A 21,201-nucleotide genomic window follows, 5' to 3' on the forward strand; every position below is an offset into this window, starting at 1 on the left:
GCGCCTATATAAATAAACTACCTTTTAAGTATCTTATTCTGGAACTGCATTATCGACTGGTAAGCAGAAGGTGCTATAGAAGCCTACACCACTTTTCCGATTTTTTTTTTTTTTTTTTTTCAGGAAAAACATCTTCCATCAATACTTTGTCATTTCTTTCTTCTTCTCTTCTGTGCTTACATAGCCATAAGATGTCACACAAGGGTGTCTGTAGCAATTGTGAATCTTATCGTTATCGCAATCTCTGAGATGTCTCATCCAATAAGAGGGGCGCGTGTCCGCAGAGATAAGCAACCAGGGCCTTTTCTTTTGCACTCAGCCTGACAAAGGGAGGGGAGGCGCAAAACAAAGTTCGTGGCAAAGGACAACCGTAGAAGAGCATCGCCATGTTGATTTTGAAGAATGTCAAGACACAAGTACAAGTTATGGATGTGCATCGCAAAGGGAAAAAGGGGAGTGGGGGAAAGAAATACGTTTGTCCCTAAGTGCTCTTATGCTCCCTTTTGTGCTTCAGAGGTTCTTGATCAATTATTAAGAGGGGATAACTCTATCGTATATAACTTTTATCTTAAAAATGGTTCAGGTAGTGTTTATATAGGCTCAGTCTTTCTTATCTGAAAAAAAACAGTACGGGATTTTTTGTGCGCTCGAATAGTGCCGAACTCAATTACGGGCTGTGGTAACACTTGAGATCTTGTCTTCCCTTACAAATAGCTCTAGGGGTGTTGCATGTAGCCGCAGTAACATCTTGAAGAAGTGTACACTTTTGAGGGGACGCCATTGTGTTACGTTCTATGTATTGAATAGTATAGTTTTCAATTTTCCTGCGCTGACGTAAACCGGCTGTAAGAAAAAACGTATAATCGAGAACTGGTTATTCAAAGGTTGAACTTTAAAGTGAAAAGTAGCTCTAACAAAATAAATCATGCGTGAGAATGCAATGTCTACAAAGAAACTTCCCTATAAATTATCTGGCAGCAGCAAAATAACAACTTCCATACCTAATGATTTAATCATACTGCGAAATAATTGCATAAATTCACTGAACAGTTCCTCGTCCAAAGCTGACAGCATTACATGTATAGATACGTGGCTAAAATACACAGAGGGTTTGTTAACCCACAGGTACGAAGCTAATAATGACGCCGCTCTCATTGAAGAGGAGATAGCGATTGCGTTAATCAATGTTGCCGTATTTTATCAAGACATCGGTATTGAAACATTGTACAGAGCTTATGAATCTTCACAAGCGTCAAATAACTTATGGACAACAAGCGGGACCTATCTAAAGAGAGGTCTAGGCTTAATCTGCTTTCTTGGAAAGAATTTTCAAATAAACACAGCTAATGATTGCCAAAAGATGCAGGTTCTCAACGTCCTTAATCAGCTATCATTAGAGTTTCAATTGCTGCAACAACTAGGGATTGTCGTTTTAGCACTGTCTAAACTAAGATCAAAAATCAGCAAGGATGCTGTTGCGGACCTTGAGCCTCAAGAATTGGAAGAGCTAGGCAAGTCCAGTGTCTTTTACGCTAAGCTTTGTATTGGATCTTATAGCACTGCTTCGCAATGCCAAGGAGGCCGTATAGTGGACGCATTATTTATGAATTATTTACAGAGTTTGACCTATCTCTTCCTATCAATCAACCAATACAACAATGATGAGTGCGGAATTGCCATTGGGATGCTCCAAGAATCGATCAAAAAACTGTTAAATATAGTACCCAATTCGCAACTAAAAGAGTTGGACATTTTATCCTCAACCGATATTACAAAGAAGAGGGATCTTATAAAGATGTCGTTTAAAAGGAAAATACATGGGTCTACTTTAAAAAACCAACGGATATTTGAGAAGAAGGTGCCATTTTCATCCAAAGCGTACATGATGCCGTTATTGAAATCTTCATTAGACGATTTTGTTATCCCACTAACGATACTGTTAAGGTACAGATACCAGACAACCAATGAGAATTATTCCTTCAAAACGGTTGAAACCGACGTTTCTAAATTGAAGGAGCTTTTCCCCAGGGGAAAATCGTCAGATATTGAAGGCACTGTATGGAGTTTCCAAGATGGACATCTTACATTTGCAGACTCAAATAATGCAACCCACAATTGCGGTAATTATTTTTGAATTGAATCAAACGCCGTTCGAACGTAGAGGTCAATAGTCTATATGAATAATATTTTTAAGGTCTACTCTACTATGAATTTTGCATAAAAATATACACATGTTAGAATAAGGAAACCACTATCTACTAATCACGGCTAACCACTGCAAACAATGGCATTATTTACTAATATAATTATGTGTGTTGGAGTGAGAATCAATTATAGTCTACCGATCTGGTGCTCTTGTCAGCAGTATATTATTTTTGAGAAGAACTTTCCTTTTTTTTTTATGTATACGTAATGATCAGAATTTTTTAATAAAGATGTACTTCAAAAGCTTTTTTTAATATTCATAGTAGAATTTAGTGAATAATTTGATAATTGTTGGGCTTCCATTGTTGGTAAAGGCTATTATATTAGTTTTGGAATAAAAATTCAACTATCGTCTATCAACTAGTAGTCATACTACCAGTATATTATCATATACGGTGTTAGATGGTGACATAGGTTATGAGAAGCTGTCATCGAAGTTAGAGGAAGCTGAAGTGCAAGGATTGATAATGTAATAGGATAATGAAACATATAAAACCGAATGAGAAATAATCGTAATTGTATTACATAGGGACACCAATTCCATTTTGAGGATTCCTATATCCTCGAGGAGAACTTTTAGTATATTTTCTGTACTAATATTATAGCTTTTACCGATAATTGAATCCTAACAGTAATCTCAAAATTCACCAATTTCCCACAACTATCGCAAAATTCACCCATATTCCAATCTTGTGCGCTTCATGGCGATTATTTCATTATGTTTGGTTAATAAAATAAACATAATCTTGCATTAGAGATAGTTAAGTTGTTGTATCTCAAAATGAGATACGTCAGTATGACAATACGTCATCCTAAACGTTCATAAAACACATATGAAACAACCTTATAACAAAACGAACAACATGAGACAAAACCCGTCCTTCCCTAGCTGAACTACCCAAAAGTATAAATGCCTGAACAATTAGTTTAGATCCGAGATTCCGCGCTTCCACCACTTAGTATGATTCATATTTTATATAATATATAAGATAAGTAACATTCCGTGAATTAATCTGATAAACTGTTTTGACAACTGGTTACTTCCCTAAGACTGTTTATATTAGGATTGTCAAGACACTCCGGTATTACTCGAGCCCGTAATTCAACACAAGTGTAATTTCAATAGCTCGCGTGGCGTAATGGCAACGCGTCTGACTTCTAATCAGAAGATTATGGGTTCGACCCCCATCGTGAGTGTTGTTTTTTTAAATAATTTCCTGGCTGAAGGGAATAATGTTGTTCAACAACGAAGATATTTCTTATTTTTCTAAGAGGTATTATGATATGATACATGACAATAAACATTATGAAATTTTTTGTGAAAGATGTATAAATTTATAAAAAAAAAAAAAAAGTTACTTCCTCCACTTCGTTAGCTCATATTAGTTTCTTTTATTCCCAGACTTTCTGCTTTTGATAATAATCTAGCAAAATAGAAAAGGCATGACTATAAACCAAAACCACCATTAGAATAGGCCATTGGTTTTATATCTGGGTGCTCAACAGCTTCGAATGTCTCAATTATTAGATTTTGGTCGTCATTCCTGCCAGCCTGTAAAATACCATGGCCTGGTACAACATGAATAACACCCCCAAGATTACCTTGGCTATCACAATAGTTTGGAGCACTGAAAACTGTCATTAATTTACCCTTCTGCTCGAATTGCACACCACCCATTCTTAACTCGTGAGATCTAAAAATCTTGCGCAATTTGTTGTTTCTTAGAAATCTATCTGTAATGTCGGGTCCAAAAGCATGTCCTAAACCACGCTGAGAAGGACCCATCCCGTTGGCTTCTTGTGGGTCCGCCCATAGAAGTTCCATAAAGGCGCCATCTCTAGGTGGTTGGGCAAATCTATCAATATTCTTGAAATCAGACAAAGTTGCTGAAGGATCACTTGGTAAACCACCATGCATTACAAGGTAATCATTATTAATTAAGGTAGCCAATGGAAGGCTCTCAAAACTTTGTGCAAACATGTTAAATATCCTTTGTGAATATTTGTATTTACACTCATCTTCAAACCCATAGATTTTGTTCATATTATCACTCTCATGATTACCTCTGTTCAAAAAGAAATTATTTGGATGTAATATTTTCAAACAGTAGAATAATAGTGCAACTTCACACGACCAAGAACCACGGTCGACAAAATCACCATTGAATAGATAAGTGTGCTTAGGACCTACTTTACCAAACTTGCGAAATAAATTCAAAACATCATAAAATTGGCCATGCGTATCACCACATACTGATATCTTAACATCAGGAGTAGAGTTATTTTCTAGTTCTACCATAGATGGCTCTTGACGAAATAAGGTATCAGCATGAGAGATAATAGCTGCAACGTACTTTTTTGGTAAATATTTTCCCTTTAGGAAAAGATCGTTAACCATTTTGGAAATAAACTCTTGAGACATGTTCTTGATCTTTGCACCTTTAAAGGCATTCTTATCGTCATACAGCTGTTCAAATTCTAACTTTGGACCTTCATAATTGGCTAAATCTGCATTAGCATCAAATGAACTCAAGTTCAAAGTCTGACACAAACTGATCTTGGCTTCATTTTCTGCGCCTCCGATAGCTTTCCTAAATCTTTCTTCTCTAATGAACCTATCACATGTAAGTAACGCCTTAGTAGCAGCCGGATCATTGGGCTTCGCCTTTAGAAGCACATTCAAATCTTTCCTAGCCTTTTTAAATTCTAGCAGAGCCATGCAGGATAATGCACGTCTATGATAAGCTTTGATATTTTTGGGATCCAGTTTAATGGCTTCATCACAGTCATTTAAAGCGCTTTGAAAGTTATCTACCTTAAAGTGAGCAAATGCTCTGTTCGAAAAATAGATAGACTGTGTAGAATCTAAATCGATCGCCTCTGTATATTTTTCAATGGCCTTTAAAAAATGTTTTTCCTTCACAAAAACATTTCCTTCGTTCTTTCTTTCAAGTGCCTTCGCGCGATCTGCTGCTGTGGGTGTTGACATATTCGAGATATTTGATTATACCAAGGCAAGCGTTATTTCTTGCCTCTAAAATTGTTAAAGTTCTGTGTCAAGCTCTATAAGCTGTTTTCGCCAATTTTCTTACCTCATCTGTGAAATTTTTCAGTTTCCCGCCGTCGTTTTTTTCCCTGGTTTAGCGTTTTAACGGAAAAAGAAATACATACATACAATGATTGAAAAAATATTTTCATAAAGAAGAAAATGAGAAGGAACTTTTGAGGACTAGAAGTGTTCCTGATAATTGTCTCAGCCAGAATTTTCAGTGGCCAAGGTACGAACAAGAAACTGCTAAAAGGAAAAAAAATACTCAGAATAACAGAAGATGACAGACAGTATTGTGGAACCCCAACAATTATCTCAAAATTTACCTATTTCTTAAGTATAAACAGTACACTGCATCAGTGGTATTAGATTTGTCATGGTGTAAAATTTTATGATAAAAAAATACAACATGGCGGGCGTAAAATAAAATACATATTCGTAATCCTGGAATATTACGCCAACTACAACCAATAACTTATGATTATATTACCAGAATATTATCATGTATGGCTCTCAAAATATGACATAAATGGTTTCTATTAAAAGCATCATCAATTCAATGAAGCTGAAATTTCAAGGATTGGTGATGTAATAGAACAATGAGCGGCGATATCATAGAACGAAAAAAGAAGTAATCGTCATTTTTTGTAGCACTCTTATTTCCTTTTTTAGAGTTCTAATCCTCAAGGTGAAACCGTAACATATGCATATACTTAACGATACCGCCTTCTTTGAAAATTAGAAGCCTTATATCTATTTCGAACGCACATATGTTGTCATACACAATGCGACACATGAAAATACTACTCTTTACACCTGTATTATCAAACTATTAATCAGTGACTTCCGAAAAAAATAGGTCTCTTGGCCCAGTTGGTTAAGGCACCGTGCTAATAACGCGGGGATCAGCGGTTCGATCCCGCTAGAGACCATTTACTTTTTAGAATGCAAATATAAGATCCCGATAAATCATAGAACCACCACTTACTTATTCACTTATGTGGTCCTTCCTGCTGTGGGCAGAGAGCGATTTGCACGTACAAAGCGATCAAATTACGAACAAAACAATACATAAGAGGTTTGGACACGTTCTTAAGGCTAACTCCACATTGCGATAACAAGATTAAAGTGAGCTCCTGCTCATTCCTAATTGGAACTCATCATGCCTCCCATCAAGGTGGAGCCTGGATTTTACTAAAGAAACCGTTCGAACGGCTCTGTATTTACTAAGAGGGGGATATATCAAATCGTGGAAAACATGAGAGAACAGTCTCGTTGCGTGCAACAGCCGCTATCCTGCTGCTCTCTGCATAACTGGACCTTGCGTATTGGGTTCATTCTTTTGGCTTTGTGAAACGATTCACAAAGCCATACGTCCGTAGTATGGACCCTGCAGGAATGGTCTACATTTTCTATCTACTAGTAAAGCTTTATTCACATATGGGTGCCGCACGGCGCGGGTTTTTGCAAATTTTCTTAGCATTGACTCATGGCAAGATTTCTCCAGAAAATCAGTAAAGCCTCATCCAGCCTCTCTTCTTGAAAAAATTATGACTTTGAATCGCATATTTCAAAGATTTGCCACTTGCTTAGTTTCATTTATTCTAATTTAACTTTTATACTATTTTTTTTGCTTCCCAGTTAAGCTCACCAAAACACAAATACTCACTACAATACAATATGTGTGGTATCTTTGCAGCCTTCAAGCATGAAGATATTCACAACTTCAAACCAAAAGCTCTACAACTATCTAAAAAAATCAGACACCGTGGCCCAGATTGGTCAGGAAATGCCGTTATGAATTCCACCATTTTCGTTCACGAGAGGTTGGCTATTGTTGGTTTAGACTCCGGTGCCCAGCCAATCACTTCAGCTGATGGCGAATATATGCTTGGCGTTAATGGTGAGATCTACAACCACATCCAACTAAGGGAGATGTGCTCTGATTACAAGTTTCAAACTTTCAGTGACTGTGAACCCATCATACCGTTATATTTGGAACATGATATCGATGCTCCAAAATATCTGGACGGTATGTTCGCATTTTGTCTGTATGATTCCAAGAAAGACCGTATTGTCGCTGCAAGAGACCCTATCGGTGTTGTCACTTTATACATGGGGCGTTCTTCTCAGTCTCCAGAGACCGTTTATTTTGCCTCCGAATTAAAATGTCTAACTGACGTTTGTGACAGTATCATTTCGTTCCCTCCTGGTCATGTCTACGATTCTGAAACGGACAAGATTACTCGTTACTTTACCCCAGACTGGTTGGATGAAAAGCGTATCCCATCCACCCCAGTTGACTACCATGCTATCAGACACAGTTTAGAAAAGGCCGTTAGAAAGAGGCTAATGGCTGAAGTTCCATACGGTGTTCTTCTATCCGGTGGGCTGGACTCTTCTTTGATTGCTGCGATTGCTGCTCGTGAAACGGAAAAAGCTAATGCTGATGCTAACGAAGACAACAATGTTGACGAGAAGCAACTTGCAGGTATCGATGACCAAGGCCATCTACACACATCCGGTTGGTCTCGTTTGCATTCGTTTGCGATTGGTCTACCAAATGCACCTGATTTACAAGCGGCTAGAAAAGTCGCCAAATTCATTGGTTCTATCCACCATGAACACACTTTTACATTACAAGAAGGTTTGGATGCTTTGGACGACGTGATCTACCATTTGGAAACTTACGACGTTACCACTATCAGAGCTTCTACACCAATGTTCTTACTATCTAGAAAGATTAAGGCCCAAGGTGTCAAAATGGTTCTTTCTGGTGAAGGCTCGGACGAAATATTCGGTGGCTATCTATATTTCGCACAAGCACCTTCTGCTGCAGAATTTCACACCGAATCTGTGCAACGTGTCAAGAACTTGCATTTGGCAGATTGTTTGAGAGCTAATAAGTCCACGATGGCTTGGGGTCTAGAAGCTCGTGTTCCCTTCTTAGACAAAGACTTTTTGCAGCTATGTATGAACATTGATCCAAATGAAAAGATGATCAAGCCAAAGGAAGGACGTATCGAAAAATACATTTTAAGAAAGGCATTCGACACTACAGATGAACCAGATGTTAAGCCATACCTACCTGAAGAAATCTTATGGAGACAAAAGGAACAATTTTCCGATGGTGTTGGCTACTCATGGATTGACGGCCTAAGAGACACTGCTGAAAGGGCCATTTCTGACGCCATGTTTGCCAATCCAAAGGCTGATTGGGGCGACGATATTCCAACCACCAAAGAAGCTTACTGGTACAGGCTGAAGTTTGATGCTTGGTTTCCTCAAAAGACTGCGGCAGACACTGTCATGAGATGGATTCCAAAGGCCGATTGGGGTTGTGCCGAAGATCCTTCAGGTAGATACGCCAAAATACACGAAAAGCACGTCAGTGCTTAATACGAGCGCAATCGTATTCTTATAATTGACGAGTGAACCAAGAAATGCGGTGATACAAACGGATATTAATCTATATAGATATATGTATATAATAAAAGTTTTCAATCTGCTGACCCCTTAGGTTACTTATCTATAGGATTCGAATTACGATATGAAACCCTTTCGGTAGATATCACATGGAATACTGCAGCCGATTGATTAGTTAATTTCTTATCTCGCTTTTTTTCTCTTTATCTATCTATCTATCTATTTATCTATCTATCCTTATGCTGCAAAATGAAAAATTCCCTAGGAAGTTCGCGCTATCAAGGTTCTTTTTCCCACGTATCGGTCCCTGAGTGGATCCCAAAAAATGTGTGGGACTATGACTATATATATAACAGTCACAGTTGAATCATATTAATGTTCTATTTCTTGAGGTGATTTCAAATTGTGGCTCCAACAAGTAATCTCGGCAAGCTATCCCTTTTTAAATAATATTTTGCATTCTTTTTCTTTTTTTTTTTTTTTTTTTTCCATCTCACAGCCCTTCTTTATTTTTTCAATAAGGTAACAGAGTTGATAAGGAACCAGATAACAATCAAAAAGAATCGTTTCATTTCAGAGCTACCACCGGTCTATAAGCAAGACAGTTTAAAATCTCAAAAATTTAATTTAGAAATATGGGAAGGACTATTAGGAGACGCCGGAGTAATTCGTCGCTTTCGGAGGCCATATCAGTTTCTTTAGGAATAAATCAAGACTCATCTGTGAACAAGATGCATAGAGCGAGTGTTAGCGCAATGTCTCCTCCATTATGCCGTTCATACATGAGCGGATTTTTTACTGGTGGAAACTCACCTATGATCAATAATTTGTCGGATTCAAAACTTCCCATCTCGAACAAACAACATCCTAAAGTGATACATGGATCAGAAAATTTGCATAGGCAGACAGCTCAACTATCCAATGAATTTTGCTCCTCTTCTGTGGAAGAAAATTCTCCCACAATTAAGGATTACATGGACATTATAGGCAATGGTGATAGAAAAGATGATCAATCTATGCGTACTATAGAAGAGAATATTGATGAAGAATATTCAGATGAGTACTCCAGATTGCTACTTAGCCCAGCATCGTCTAACGTGGACGATGACCGAAATCGAGGACTACAGAATAGTTCACTACCGGAATTAGAAGATGGTTACGCGGGCGGATATCAGTCACTTCGTCCCTCCCATAATTTAAGGTTTAGGCCAAGAAACTTGTGGCATATGTGTACGTCATTTCCTTCCAAATTTGCACATTATCTGCCCGCAGCAGTGTTAGGTTTGCTTTTGAACATTTTAGATGCCTTATCTTATGGTATGATCATTTTTCCAATCACAGAGCCAGTTTTTTCTCATTTAGGGCCCACTGGTATATCCATGTTTTATATTTCCACCATAATATCACAAGCCGTGTACTCCGGAGGCTGGTCGAGTTTTCCTTCCGGGATTGGGAGTGAAATGATTGAAATTACTCCGTTTTATCATACAATGGCATTAGCTATAAAAGAGGCATTAGCAGGTAATGATGACGAAATCATAACGACAACGATATTTTGTTATGTGATAAGTTCGATGCTCACAGGTGTCGTTTTCTATGCATTGGGTAAACTACGACTAGGAAAGATAGTGGGATTTTTTCCACGACACATATTGATTGGCTGTATTGGAGGTGTTGGTTATTTCTTGATAATTACAGGAATTGAAGTCACAACGAGGGTGGCGAAATTTGAATATTCATGGCCTTTTTTTTCAGGGCTGTTTACGGATTATGACACATTAGCGAAATGGTTATTACCTGTACTATTGACTGTAGTTTTAATCGGCACTCAACGCTACTTTAAGAACTCACTCGTTTTGCCAAGTTTTTACATCTTGACGTTAGTTTTGTTTCATTTTATTGTTGCGATCATTCCAACATTATCCTTGGATGCTTTGAGACAAGCTGGATGGATTTTTCCTATTGCCAACTCAGATAGTAAATGGTATGACCATTATAGATTATTTAATGTCCATAAAGTTCATTGGTCACTAGTTTTGCAACAAATACCAACGATGATGGCATTGACATTTTTTGGTATCCTACATGTTCCTATAAATGTTCCTGCGTTGGCTATGTCACTACAAATGGATAAGTATGATGTTGACAGAGAATTGATTGCACATGGTTATTCCAACTTTTTTAGTGGATTATTAGGTTCTGTCCAAAATTACTTGGTATATACCAACAGTGTTCTGTTTATTAGGGCGGGCGCTGATTCGCCATTCGCTGGGTTCCTTTTAATAGCTTTGACTATCTGTATTATGATCATTGGACCAGTCATAATATCATTCATTCCAATCTGTATAGTGGGCTCTCTAATTTTCCTACTAGGCTACGAGTTATTAGTGGAAGCGTTGGTCGATACATGGAATAAATTGAATAGATTCGAATATTTGACTGTTGTCATTATTGTTTTCACGATGGGTATCTTTGATTTTGTCCTAGGTATCATCGTTGGCATTTTAATTGCATGTTTTTCGTTTTTGGTGGATAGTACGAAATTACAAACCATTAACGGTGAATATAATGGGAACGTCGCAAGAAGTACAGTATATCGTGATTACGTTCAAACAAAATTTTTGGATGGAATTGGTGAACAAATATATGTTTTAAAGCTCCAAAACCTTCTGTTTTTCGGAACAATCATATCTATTGAAGAGAAAATTGAAAGATTGCTGCAAATAAGTAACAAAGATGCAACAAAACGCAGAATAAAGTATTTAATATTGGACTTTAAAAATATTAATGCCGACAATATTGACTATTCTGCGGCAGAAGGTTTCAATAGAATTAAAAGATTCACGGAAACCAAAAGAATCAAACTAATCATATCTTCAATCAAAGAAAGGGACCGTATTTACAACGCCTTCAATAATGTGGGATTACTAAACGATGTGGAATTATTTGCTGATTTAAACAGTGCGTTGGAATGGTGTGAAAACGAATTCCTTTTTCAATATAAACAATTAAGAAAAAAGGCGAAAGAAAGATTGGAAGAAGGAAAGCAAAATAATGTCGTATCCGCAGTAATTGCAGCCACTAAAAACAAAAAAATTGATACAATAGGAAATGGTTTAAACAGGGGAAGCAATGGAGACACAGCGAGAAACTTAATGTCACTACCAACCAATACTCCTCGTAATTACCAAATACTTTCTGTAGCACAGAATGTATTTGTAAACGACGAACAAGCAGTGAAGAATTTCAAAAAGGAGTACAAAGATGATGAACCTGTCCTGCCTATATTGTTATTTGCATTAAAGCAGTACCGACCCGATATAATATCTGAAGTTCAAAAAGTAAGAGAAAAGGAAATCAAGTTTTGGGCACAACTCTGCCCCTACTTCACCAGGCGCAGATTAGCAAGTCAATCACATTTACTACATGCAGACAACATTTTTTTCCTTGTGGAAACAGGTATGTTGAAGGCAACATATGAACTACCACAAGGAACCTTGTACGAGATTTTTTCAAATGGCACATGCTTCGGAAAAATCATTGCGCCAGGGAATGCTATGCCTAGAGAACAAAAGCTCACCATCGAAACTGAAACTGATTCCGTATTATGGGTTATAGACTCTAGCTCGTTGAACAAATTGAAAGAAGACAATCTAGCATTGTACGTGGAGGTTGCATTAATGGTCATGTGTATCAAGGACACCAGATTCAAAGAATTACTAGGTTACACACTTGTTAGCGCATGAGAGCGTACACGTATATTTATTTAATTTCTTTTATTGCCGGCGTATTGCAAGTAATTTACACCAGTACTAAATAAAAGCAGGATGCTCCTGCATCTGTATAAGTGATGCCGTTGTAGGATTTTTACCATCTCGACTATAAACTTTTTGTACTTGAGTCTTCACTTCCGGAATTTTACTGCGCGATTTTCTTTGATAGGGCCCCTATCGTAGACGAAAAGTGATAATTCCCATCGATGAGCAACTACATACCTCACTTGACTTAATTGCTCTCCTAAAGAAAAAAAATACCGTTACTTTTTTCATTAATATACTACCACAACAATTCACAACGGGTAGTTGTACGGTTAGTTTATATCCGCATTAACAAATCAAAGTCATAACAACGTATCAACGTAGACTATGCCTGTCCCATCTGTTACTGTCACTACCGATAATGAATATGAAGACATATCGTCCTTTTCTTCTATTGACTCTTACAAACCGGAGCCCTTTACTGGGTTCAAAGATTCTGAAGCTCCAGAACAGCCTCTTTTAAAAAACGATACCATTGTTGGAAAGGGGCAACTGGAAGATGATAGTAATGTAGATGATCAACACCGTCATTCAGATGTGCATTCTCATCACAGTTCTAGTACTTTAAAAAGGCCAACTTCAAATTCGATAGAAAAGATGGTTACCCACAATGCTTTAGAGGGCAACTCAGAAACAGTTGATTCCTTAAAAGAAGATGGTTTAAATTTGAACAAGAAAGCTCTTCCGGATATTACCGCCCCAGTAACAAACTCAGCTCACGATGCTGCATTTCCAGAAGAGTATCGTTTAGAAACTGAAACCGGGTTGGTCAAATTGAAGACGCTTGAAAGTTTGAAGAGGGAGGACTCTCGCGTATCCTCAACTAAAAAAGAGCATATTAACGACCATACAGATATGCATTCGACACGATCCAAGGTTACTACAAATTCTCAAGGTTCTTCTCTAGAACCAAACAAGTTGAACATGGCAGTAGAGAAGAATAAGAAGAGGATCGAAAAATATCAAAAACATAAATCAGAAAAGGGGATCAAGGGGTTTTTTCATAGAATTTTCGATTAAGTGGCATAGCAACATTTAGTTCGCAATGCGTTTACTTCAGAATCATTCTTTTTTTTTTTTTTTTTTTTTTTTTGCCTCACATTATATTCTTGGCATCTGCCTAGCTTTCGACTTTTTCGTTCAATTCCTAAAGCGCTAAAAAAATAGTCTCCCCCTGAAAGTGGAGTAGGATAGTAGTATATGAAGTGAGGCAGAAAAGGAAAGAAACGCTTGCATTTATTAACACACCTGTGGCTAAAGTATTAAAAACCAAAAACTAACGAACAAATAATGTGCATTTTAATGGCCACAAGGGCACATCCTGACTATGAACTCATCTTAATATCTAACAGAGACGAATTCTTGGCAAGAAAAACACATGCTACATGCTGGCATAACAATGATTTTATCCTTTCACCCTACGATCTGGCCAAAACCTCAGCAGAAAAACAAATATTTGGCACTTGGTCTGGCATAAATAAAGAAGGAAAATTAGCCACTATTCTTAATTTAAAACTTGACAATGAGCAAAATAATACGAAATCAAGATCCCGTGGTCTGTTACCATTTATATTTTTGTCGATCCATAAAGCAGATTTTGAAGATTGGGATAATTACAAAAAGTTTGAAGGTCACTATGATGGGTTGAAGTCCACAGGTGATTTTAATTTTTTTTACGGCGACGTTATCAAAAAGCAATATAAAGTTATTGATTCTCTAGGAAGAACTTTTGATGTGTTGAGTTCTACCTGTAGGAAAGATCTTGATTCTTACATGGTTGTTTCTAATGGTAAATTTTATGACAGCTCCAGTATACCAGGGCAGGCTTGGGAAAAAGTAAAGGTAGCACGTGATAGTTTAGAAAATCTAGTTTTAGAGAATATTGAATCAGATGAGGAGAAAATAATATCAAGTTGCTTTCAACTCGCCTCGAAGTCTTCCCTTCCAAGCACTATTTCAAACCCAGATGTCTTGCAGATGGTAGATCCAAATGTAACCATGAATACCATATACGTACCACCTTTACGGAGGCCTCCCAGGGATGACTTAGGTGCCTCAATTCCTGATGGTGATTACTACGGAACTCGCTCTCAAATAGTTTTACTCGTGAGTAAGGATTCAACGAGAGTTACCTTTATAGAAAGGGTCCTTTATAGCTCAGATGAAGACGTGCGCAAGTATTCGGTAACCTCACCTAAGGAGGAAAAAAGGTTTAAATTCAAATTGTAAAAATCACAATCTTCCATTTTATTTCAAACTAGCTTTAAATTCCATCTTCTTCCCCTCAGAACATTCCGGTATCTCTTGTTGGACACATCTAATGTATATGATGTTTTCAAATTCTAAATGCCTGTTAGTTTATCAGTAACCACAGTAGACGCTATATATATTAGTTCCTTTTCTATATAGGTATTATACAATACAATCAAATTCATTGCATACTCAAATGTCCAAGTATTCCATGGTGTAAGTGGGTAAGGCTCGCTTCTGAGAAGTTCCGTTATCAAAGGTTGAGCTAGCAAACCCATGCTGAAAACCTTTCGTATCAATCAAATTCCACAATTCGGTATTTCTTTCAGCAATCTCAACTTGTTTGTCAATATATAAGGTTAAGTTCTCCAATAGAGCACCTTCTAATGAAAATAGCCCGATAGAATCTAGCACAAGGGACAAGAGTTGAAATAGCTGCGTGCTTTGGCTAGGGTTGAAGCATTCTGGTGAGCTGTCTTCACCACCGCTTGTTATGAACTCAATGAAATTTTGAACGTCTAATTTACTTAGTTTCTTCATTTCTTGTTTAATAGAGTCTCTGGTGAAATCCTGCAAAATCCTAAATGAGATATCAAGTAATAGTTCCCTGTTTCTGATAGAAAACAATTCTTCAAGTAGTTCATTTAATGGCAAGTTTGGGCATGTTACAATTGCTTGTTTAAATAATCTAGGTTGGTCTCTTAGTAAGGATAGCAAGTTGCGTGTACGACTCAATGGAAACAATGGGTGTGTCAATAAAAACGTTAAAGTTTTTGGATAATCATTTCCGCTAAACTTTCCGAAAATTAGATCTAAAACTTTATTCAAAAAGCCAGGATCAGAAATATATCTATCTTTTTCAGTATAATGTTCTTCTTTGATTTTTAGTTCTTTGAAAAATATGTCATCAAATGATGTAATGTCATTATCTTGAAGGGCTGAAAGCTTTTCAATAACTTCATTACAGTGGAGGACTGGAACGCTTGAATCCCCGCTGACGTCGTTACATTTCACTCTCTTGTCATTTATGTCTTTATCATCAAATAGCGGCTTTAAAATAACTGAGCTATCATTATTTCCAACTTGAAAACTCTTGCCTAATGAGTCCTTCAACGTATTAGTTCCAACATCAATATTAATTATTTCTAAGGAAGACGTTGGGTTTGGTCCATTTTTCGTTGAAATACCAATTGCTATTGTTTTTGAATTATGCGACTTTTCTGAATTGATCACTGCAGATTTTAATAGTTGGAATGTTTTCACGTGAGTTAATTCTCTTTGGCTTAAAGTAGAACAATGCAGTAAGTCTAGTAGATAAATGACGTTGTTTACGGTCAGTAGAACTCTGTTTACTGAAACAGGTTGGAAAGAGATTAAGTCATCTCCAGGACTGAGTTTATCCACCATCGGAAATTCAATAACTTGTTGCAATTGGCAATGTGGTAAAGAGTAAATGTATATTTTCCCCTGGTTCAATTTGTAAAGTTTTCCAAATTGATAACAAAGCTTTGAATTTTCAAAAGAAAATCCTTCGATGATAGTAGATGATAATTCTTTTATGGGCGAACTTTCTCCACTGCCACAATCTGTTAGCTCGAGCAATTTATAGCAGACTTTATCATCCTGTAATGGACAGAGAACAAAAACATATTCAGTTCCATTTTCAGTGAACCATTTAGCATATTTTAAGTTATCATAAGATATATCAAATGAATGCAAAAGTGTTAACTTAAAATCAAAAATTTCAATCAACCCGTTCTGTAAAATTGCAATTACTAAGCTGTTCTTGGTGTCAATTTTAATACTCATGACTTTGGCTTTCGCCTTGATCTTATACTGAGATAAAAATTCGTCTGAACCCGTGTATGCTTTATTGTCAATATCACTCTCACTCAGATGGTCATTTGAGGTATCAGTGGTATCTTCCAGTGCCTTAGTGATAACATTTAGCGTATAATTACCCTTATTTACCATTAAACCAAAGGCCCAAATTTCAACATTTCTTTTTTTTTGGGTGTTGATAGTCTTCTCGTTGTTGGCTTCATCATCGGTACTGGCTTCTATATTTCCGTCAATGTTCGCTTGACCTTTCTCAGCATTGCATGCCGTGATAATATTTGTAGAGGGTATTGGGTAATCGAATGTTAACTTTGGTGTAGGATTAATAATATATTGAGATATAGATGACCCGGAAATACCTAACGTTATGTTATTTGTAGATTCATTAAAGGTGCCATCTGCGACTTGAACGTAATCTGCTTGTAAAGAAAAATTGCTCAATGAAGCAATTTTTGGGAGAGTTGCTAGTCTAAATGGTTGAGACAGGGATGGCATTTTGAATCTTTACTATCCTCCGGAATGATTTGCTGTTCAAGGAGCGCTAGGTGTGACATATAATATTACAAATTTAACAGTGACCTCATCTCATCAAAGTTTTCAAATTTTTCAGGCATCTGCTACAGCATAATGAAAAAATTTGAAAAATACAGACATTTCCGTGTAGAATGACAAAAAAGCTAGAATATTACTATATTTTCCTTAAAAGAGCAATATTTGCGATGAGGGGCTCTCAATGACAATGTTTGACTTCTCTATTGAACTGTAAGCGAAGCAAAACCATATCTTGTCAAAGTATTCGAAGAATGGATTTTTACAAATTAGACGAGAAGCTGAAGGAGTTGAAAAGGAAAAGAGTAGATGTATCTATAAAGAGTAGGAAGTTGGCTGACAGAGAGATTCAGGAAGTAAGCGCAAATCGAAAACCAAGAGTATACAGTATGGAAGACGTAAATGATGCAGATGAATCAGTAGGAGATACAGAAAGTCCTGAAAAAGAGAAAGCATTTCATTACACTGTCCAAGAATATGATGCGTGGGAACGTAGGCATCCTCAAGGGAAGACTGGGCAAAGCCAAAGAGGTGGAATTTCCTATGATCAACTTGCAAAATTGAGTTATGAGAAGACCTTGCGGAATCTCGCTACGCAAACACAGAATTCGAGCAAACAGGATAGTTCCGCCGATGAAGAAGACAATAAAAACGTACCCAAGAAGGGTAGAATCGGCAAGGTACAGAAGGACACTAAGACGGGTAAGATAACAATTGCAGATGACGACAAGCTAGTTAATAAGTTGGCCGTTTCTTTGCAATCTGAGTCGAAAAAAAGATACGAAGCAAGAAAAAGACAAATGCAAAATGCAAAAACACTGTATGGGGTTGAAAGCTTCATTAATGACAAAAATAAACAATTCAATGAAAAATTGAGCAGGGAATCAAAAGGATCAGAATAAGCTTCTCTTTTATTTAGAATATACCGATATAACCAAAGGAAAGTTTTAATACCCTGGATTTTTCATCGACCGTCACGTGACGAGCTGAGGTTAAATGCCCGCAAAAGTGCTTCAGAAGAGAGTCCATCTTACTCGGTTATTTGAGCACGAAACACTAGAGAATAACTAACTGGTTGATAAATTGTTGATTGAGTAAATATTGGTACATAAAACGGTTACAAAGAGAGGTAGATTAGGAAGGGTGAAAATAATCAAAGGATAACTTGATGATACTCGACAAAGAATAGAAGAGAAAAATAAAATAGAGGTGGGATATTCCTTGAACAAAAGTGGAATATTATTTTTTTTAGGCATACATGACGTCTTCCTCAGTATGATATTCATACAAGGAATCGTCCTTTGGAAGGACGCTCGTATTCTTTTGTGAACGGTCATTTGGTATTTTGTGGTTTTCAGCCGCGTGTATACCTTCAGCTTGTTTGTGCTGCCTACTCAATATTTCTTGCTTCAAGGCCTCATCAGCGTTTTTCTGGCGAGTTTGTTCCTCGATAGCCTTTTCAGCTTGTAATCGCGTTCTTTCCCTCTTGACTGCCTCCAGTTCTTTCTCTTCGGTTGCCAGCTTATCCTGTAGTTCAGTCAATTGGTCATTATAGGTTTGCTTGACTTGAGTAATTTGCTGCTCATGATCTAATTGAGCCTGATGCGCTTGTTCCTCCAGCTCTTGGCGCTGTTTTTCCAATAAGTTCTCTTCTTTGCGTTTTCTTTCTTCAGCTTCTAGCTTCAACTGTTCTTCATGAGCGCGGCGCTCATCTTCGAGTCTTTTGGTAATTGCCGATAGTTGAGTTTTTTCATTGGCGTTTTCCTGCTTGATTATGGTCACTTCGTTCAATAAGCTTGATATTTGATTATCAATATCATTAATTTGTGGAAGATATTCCTTGTTCTCTACACTTTCCAAAACTTGTACATTTTTTTCATGCAGCTTCTTATTTTCTTCAGTTTGGGTAACCAAATCCTCCTTTTTCTTTTCCAGATTATCGATTTCGTTTTGAACTTTGCCTTGTTTCAAATTAATCTGGTTAATCTTAAAGATCTGAGCATCCAACTGTTGAGATAAGTTACTTAAGTTCGTGGTCCAGTCATTGAACTCCTTTTGGACATTCGTTTTCTCATTGTTCAAATCATCGATTTCTGACTTAACGTTGGTTTGTTTGTCCAAGACCTCATTTTTCTCCTGCAACTTTTGGTTTTTCATATTTTCAGTGTCTTTTAATATCATTAGTTTCTTATTATTATGCTCGGCATTAACATCAATGATTTTTTTGACCAACCGGTTTTTACTAACTTCAATTTTCTCAGAAGTTTCTTCTCTCATGGCCTTCATTGAATTTTCAATTTCGTCAATCTGATTTTGTAAATCTTGTAGCTTTTCTTTGTATTCTTTATTTTTAGCATCATATTTATCCTTTTCCTTTGCTCGAAGATCAGCTAACCATGCTTGATGAATTTTTTCATCATAATTGATTTTATCATAAACTGCCTTTGATAGGTAACCATGTTCTTTTGTCTTTACAATTAATTCAGGATTTTCTGGAGTGGCCACTGGATTGGATGGAGCGGCGGTCTTACTTTTTTGGGTAGATGAAGAAGTAGGGCTTTTCCATAAAGCGAAAATTCCGGTTCTTTCCTTTCGAGAAGGTTCCTGAAAAGGGACCTTGGGAGCCTTGCTTGGATCGATTGGGCTTTCATCTTCTTCGGATTCCGGTTCCGAGGTTTCTGGAGTAGACGTTCTCTCAGCAGATTCCTCTGCAGACGATTGTTCGGTTTCCTCTTCTGCATCCCCTTCCGCTTCCACTTCCTTTTTTTCTTCCCCACTGGGAGGATTGACTTTTTTTACATCGGATTTTTCCTCCTTTTGTTCGTCTGTTGGCACGACACCTGACTTTGAACCGCCACTTTGATCTGTAGTGCGTGGTTCCAACACCCCATTCTCGGATGAGATTGGTTCCGCTACATTAATTTGAGCTGAATCAGCAGTGCCTTTGCCAATTGAAGTAGACTCACTCACTTTGTCTTCATGTTCTTCCTCCACGGAAGTTGCTTCATCAGCACTATTTTCGACAGCATTAGTAGTAGAAGTGCTGGTAGTAGAAGTACTGGTGGTAGTGGTTGTCGTAGTTGCAGTGTCAGCAGTTGCTTCAGTGGCCTCAGATGTGGTAGTAGAAGTAACGTCCCCTTCATCTGATGAAGACGATGACGATGACGATGACGATGACGATGACGATGATGATGTAGAAGTGGACGAAGAAGTAGTAGTGTCAGTGTCATCTTTTTCATCCTTAGTTAAGTCAGTAATTTTCTGGCACTTCTTCAAATATTTCAAATGTTTCTCCTTTAGTTCCAACTCAGTTAGTAACTGATATTGTCTTTCTTCATTTTGAGTTAGGTAAGTTGGAAATCTAATATCTTTGGCTCTCTTAGCATTTTTTGGTATGTTTTTGTACCCTAAATCCTTAGGTTGCTGTTTTGAATAGGCAGAAGTAGCACTTACGGTAGGAAACTTTCTGTTTTTTGCGTCTTCCCCATATGCCCGGTTGTTTTGCCTATTGGCGAGGGCATCTTGTCTAAATGGCGAGACCCACTCTTCCTTACCTTTTGGCTCATTGGACACAACCTTTTGCAAAAACTGATAAGGGCTTTCCTGCTGATGCGCTTGCTGATTTTGCGTATTTGCCGAAGATTGATTGATCAATTGCGTAAAGGGGTCGTCTTCTTGACGGTTGATATTGAATAGCATGTTTTGAATACGTAGTTGATTGACCTCTTTCTTTTAATTGCGTGCAGCTGCTCTCAGGTTTAAGATGTACGAGGGTCCACGGGGTAGCAAGCACAAGAACGATGATATATATGACAGAACGATGGATAAGAATGGTATGTTGTCTGCACTGTTCAGCATTCGACTACCCCTCTCCCGGTTCTTTTCTCCTCGTTTCAATTTAAAAAAGCAACTCGCTACCCGGCCGCACACCCCTTATTCCTGTTCAGCCGTTTAAGGTGAGAACCCTTTACTTCATAGCCTTTGTAGATCTTTCTATTGCTACCATTGAAGGGTCGGTGACGTGGAAATTTTGACATTTATCAGTGGCGTATTGGGAGGCAAGCA

General features: G+C 37.5%; 10 protein-coding genes and 2 non-coding genes across 12 annotated transcripts, besides 2 other annotated features; 9 read left to right on the forward strand and 3 right to left on the reverse strand.

Annotated features, from left to right (window-relative positions):
• Positions 1–402: 402 nt before the first annotated feature.
• YGR121W-A (uncharacterized protein) lies at positions 403–618 on the forward strand (the record flags this gene model as incomplete). The annotated part of the gene is made up of 1 exon (NM_001184551.1): positions 403–618. One exon carries the CDS (start codon positions 403–405, stop codon positions 616–618), a length of 216 nt encoding a protein of 71 aa, NP_878078.1.
• Positions 619–925: 307 nt separating this feature from the next.
• YGR122W (uncharacterized protein) lies at positions 926–2,134 on the forward strand (the record flags this gene model as incomplete). The annotated part of the gene is made up of 1 exon (NM_001181251.3): positions 926–2,134. The coding sequence occupies one exon, from the start codon at positions 926–928 to the stop codon at positions 2,132–2,134; it is 1,209 nt and encodes a 402-aa protein (NP_011637.3).
• A 398-nt stretch (positions 2,135–2,532) lies between these two features.
• Positions 2,533–2,863: a long terminal repeat (Ty1 LTR).
• Positions 2,864–2,972: 109 nt separating this feature from the next.
• Positions 2,973–3,313: a long terminal repeat (Ty3 LTR).
• A 17-nt stretch (positions 3,314–3,330) lies between these two features.
• YNCG0032W lies at positions 3,331–3,402 on the forward strand. Its single transcript has one exon. It is a non-coding gene; the product is annotated as a tRNA-Arg (tRNA).
• A 250-nt stretch (positions 3,403–3,652) lies between these two features.
• Positions 3,653–5,194, reverse strand: PPT1 (protein serine/threonine phosphatase; the record flags this gene model as incomplete). The annotated part of the gene is made up of 1 exon (NM_001181252.3): positions 3,653–5,194. The coding sequence occupies one exon, from the start codon at positions 5,192–5,194 to the stop codon at positions 3,653–3,655; it is 1,542 nt and encodes a 513-aa protein (NP_011639.3).
• A 918-nt stretch (positions 5,195–6,112) lies between these two features.
• YNCG0033W lies at positions 6,113–6,186 on the forward strand. Its single transcript has one exon. It is a non-coding gene; the product is annotated as a tRNA-Ile (tRNA).
• A 748-nt stretch (positions 6,187–6,934) lies between these two features.
• ASN2 (asparagine synthase (glutamine-hydrolyzing) 2) lies at positions 6,935–8,653 on the forward strand (the record flags this gene model as incomplete). Its single annotated transcript, NM_001181253.1, has 1 exon — positions 6,935–8,653. The coding sequence occupies one exon, from the start codon at positions 6,935–6,937 to the stop codon at positions 8,651–8,653; it is 1,719 nt and encodes a 572-aa protein (NP_011640.1).
• A 662-nt stretch (positions 8,654–9,315) lies between these two features.
• Positions 9,316–12,426, forward strand: VSB1 (Vsb1p; the record flags this gene model as incomplete). Its single annotated transcript, NM_001181254.1, has 1 exon — positions 9,316–12,426. The coding sequence occupies one exon, from the start codon at positions 9,316–9,318 to the stop codon at positions 12,424–12,426; it is 3,111 nt and encodes a 1,036-aa protein (NP_011641.1).
• Positions 12,427–12,825: 399 nt separating this feature from the next.
• On the forward strand, positions 12,826–13,518 carry YGR126W (uncharacterized protein; the record flags this gene model as incomplete). The annotated part of the gene is made up of 1 exon (NM_001181255.3): positions 12,826–13,518. One exon carries the CDS (start codon positions 12,826–12,828, stop codon positions 13,516–13,518), a length of 693 nt encoding a protein of 230 aa, NP_011642.3.
• Positions 13,519–13,788: 270 nt separating this feature from the next.
• YGR127W (uncharacterized protein) lies at positions 13,789–14,727 on the forward strand (the record flags this gene model as incomplete). The annotated part of the gene is made up of 1 exon (NM_001181256.1): positions 13,789–14,727. One exon carries the CDS (start codon positions 13,789–13,791, stop codon positions 14,725–14,727), a length of 939 nt encoding a protein of 312 aa, NP_011643.1.
• A 213-nt stretch (positions 14,728–14,940) lies between these two features.
• Positions 14,941–17,082, reverse strand: UTP8 (Utp8p; the record flags this gene model as incomplete). Its single annotated transcript, NM_001181257.3, has 1 exon — positions 14,941–17,082. The coding sequence occupies one exon, from the start codon at positions 17,080–17,082 to the stop codon at positions 14,941–14,943; it is 2,142 nt and encodes a 713-aa protein (NP_011644.3).
• A 308-nt stretch (positions 17,083–17,390) lies between these two features.
• SYF2 (Syf2p) lies at positions 17,391–18,038 on the forward strand (the record flags this gene model as incomplete). Its single annotated transcript, NM_001181258.3, has 1 exon — positions 17,391–18,038. The coding sequence occupies one exon, from the start codon at positions 17,391–17,393 to the stop codon at positions 18,036–18,038; it is 648 nt and encodes a 215-aa protein (NP_011645.3).
• Positions 18,039–18,384: 346 nt separating this feature from the next.
• On the reverse strand, positions 18,385–20,835 carry YGR130C (uncharacterized protein; the record flags this gene model as incomplete). The annotated part of the gene is made up of 1 exon (NM_001181259.1): positions 18,385–20,835. One exon carries the CDS (start codon positions 20,833–20,835, stop codon positions 18,385–18,387), a length of 2,451 nt encoding a protein of 816 aa, NP_011646.1.
• Positions 20,836–21,201: the final 366 nt, after the last annotated feature.

This window comes from Saccharomyces cerevisiae, chromosome VII, assembly GCF_000146045.2.
Source record: "Saccharomyces cerevisiae S288C chromosome VII, complete sequence".
In the NCBI taxonomy this organism is placed as follows: Eukaryota; Fungi; Ascomycota; class Saccharomycetes; order Saccharomycetales; family Saccharomycetaceae; genus Saccharomyces; species Saccharomyces cerevisiae.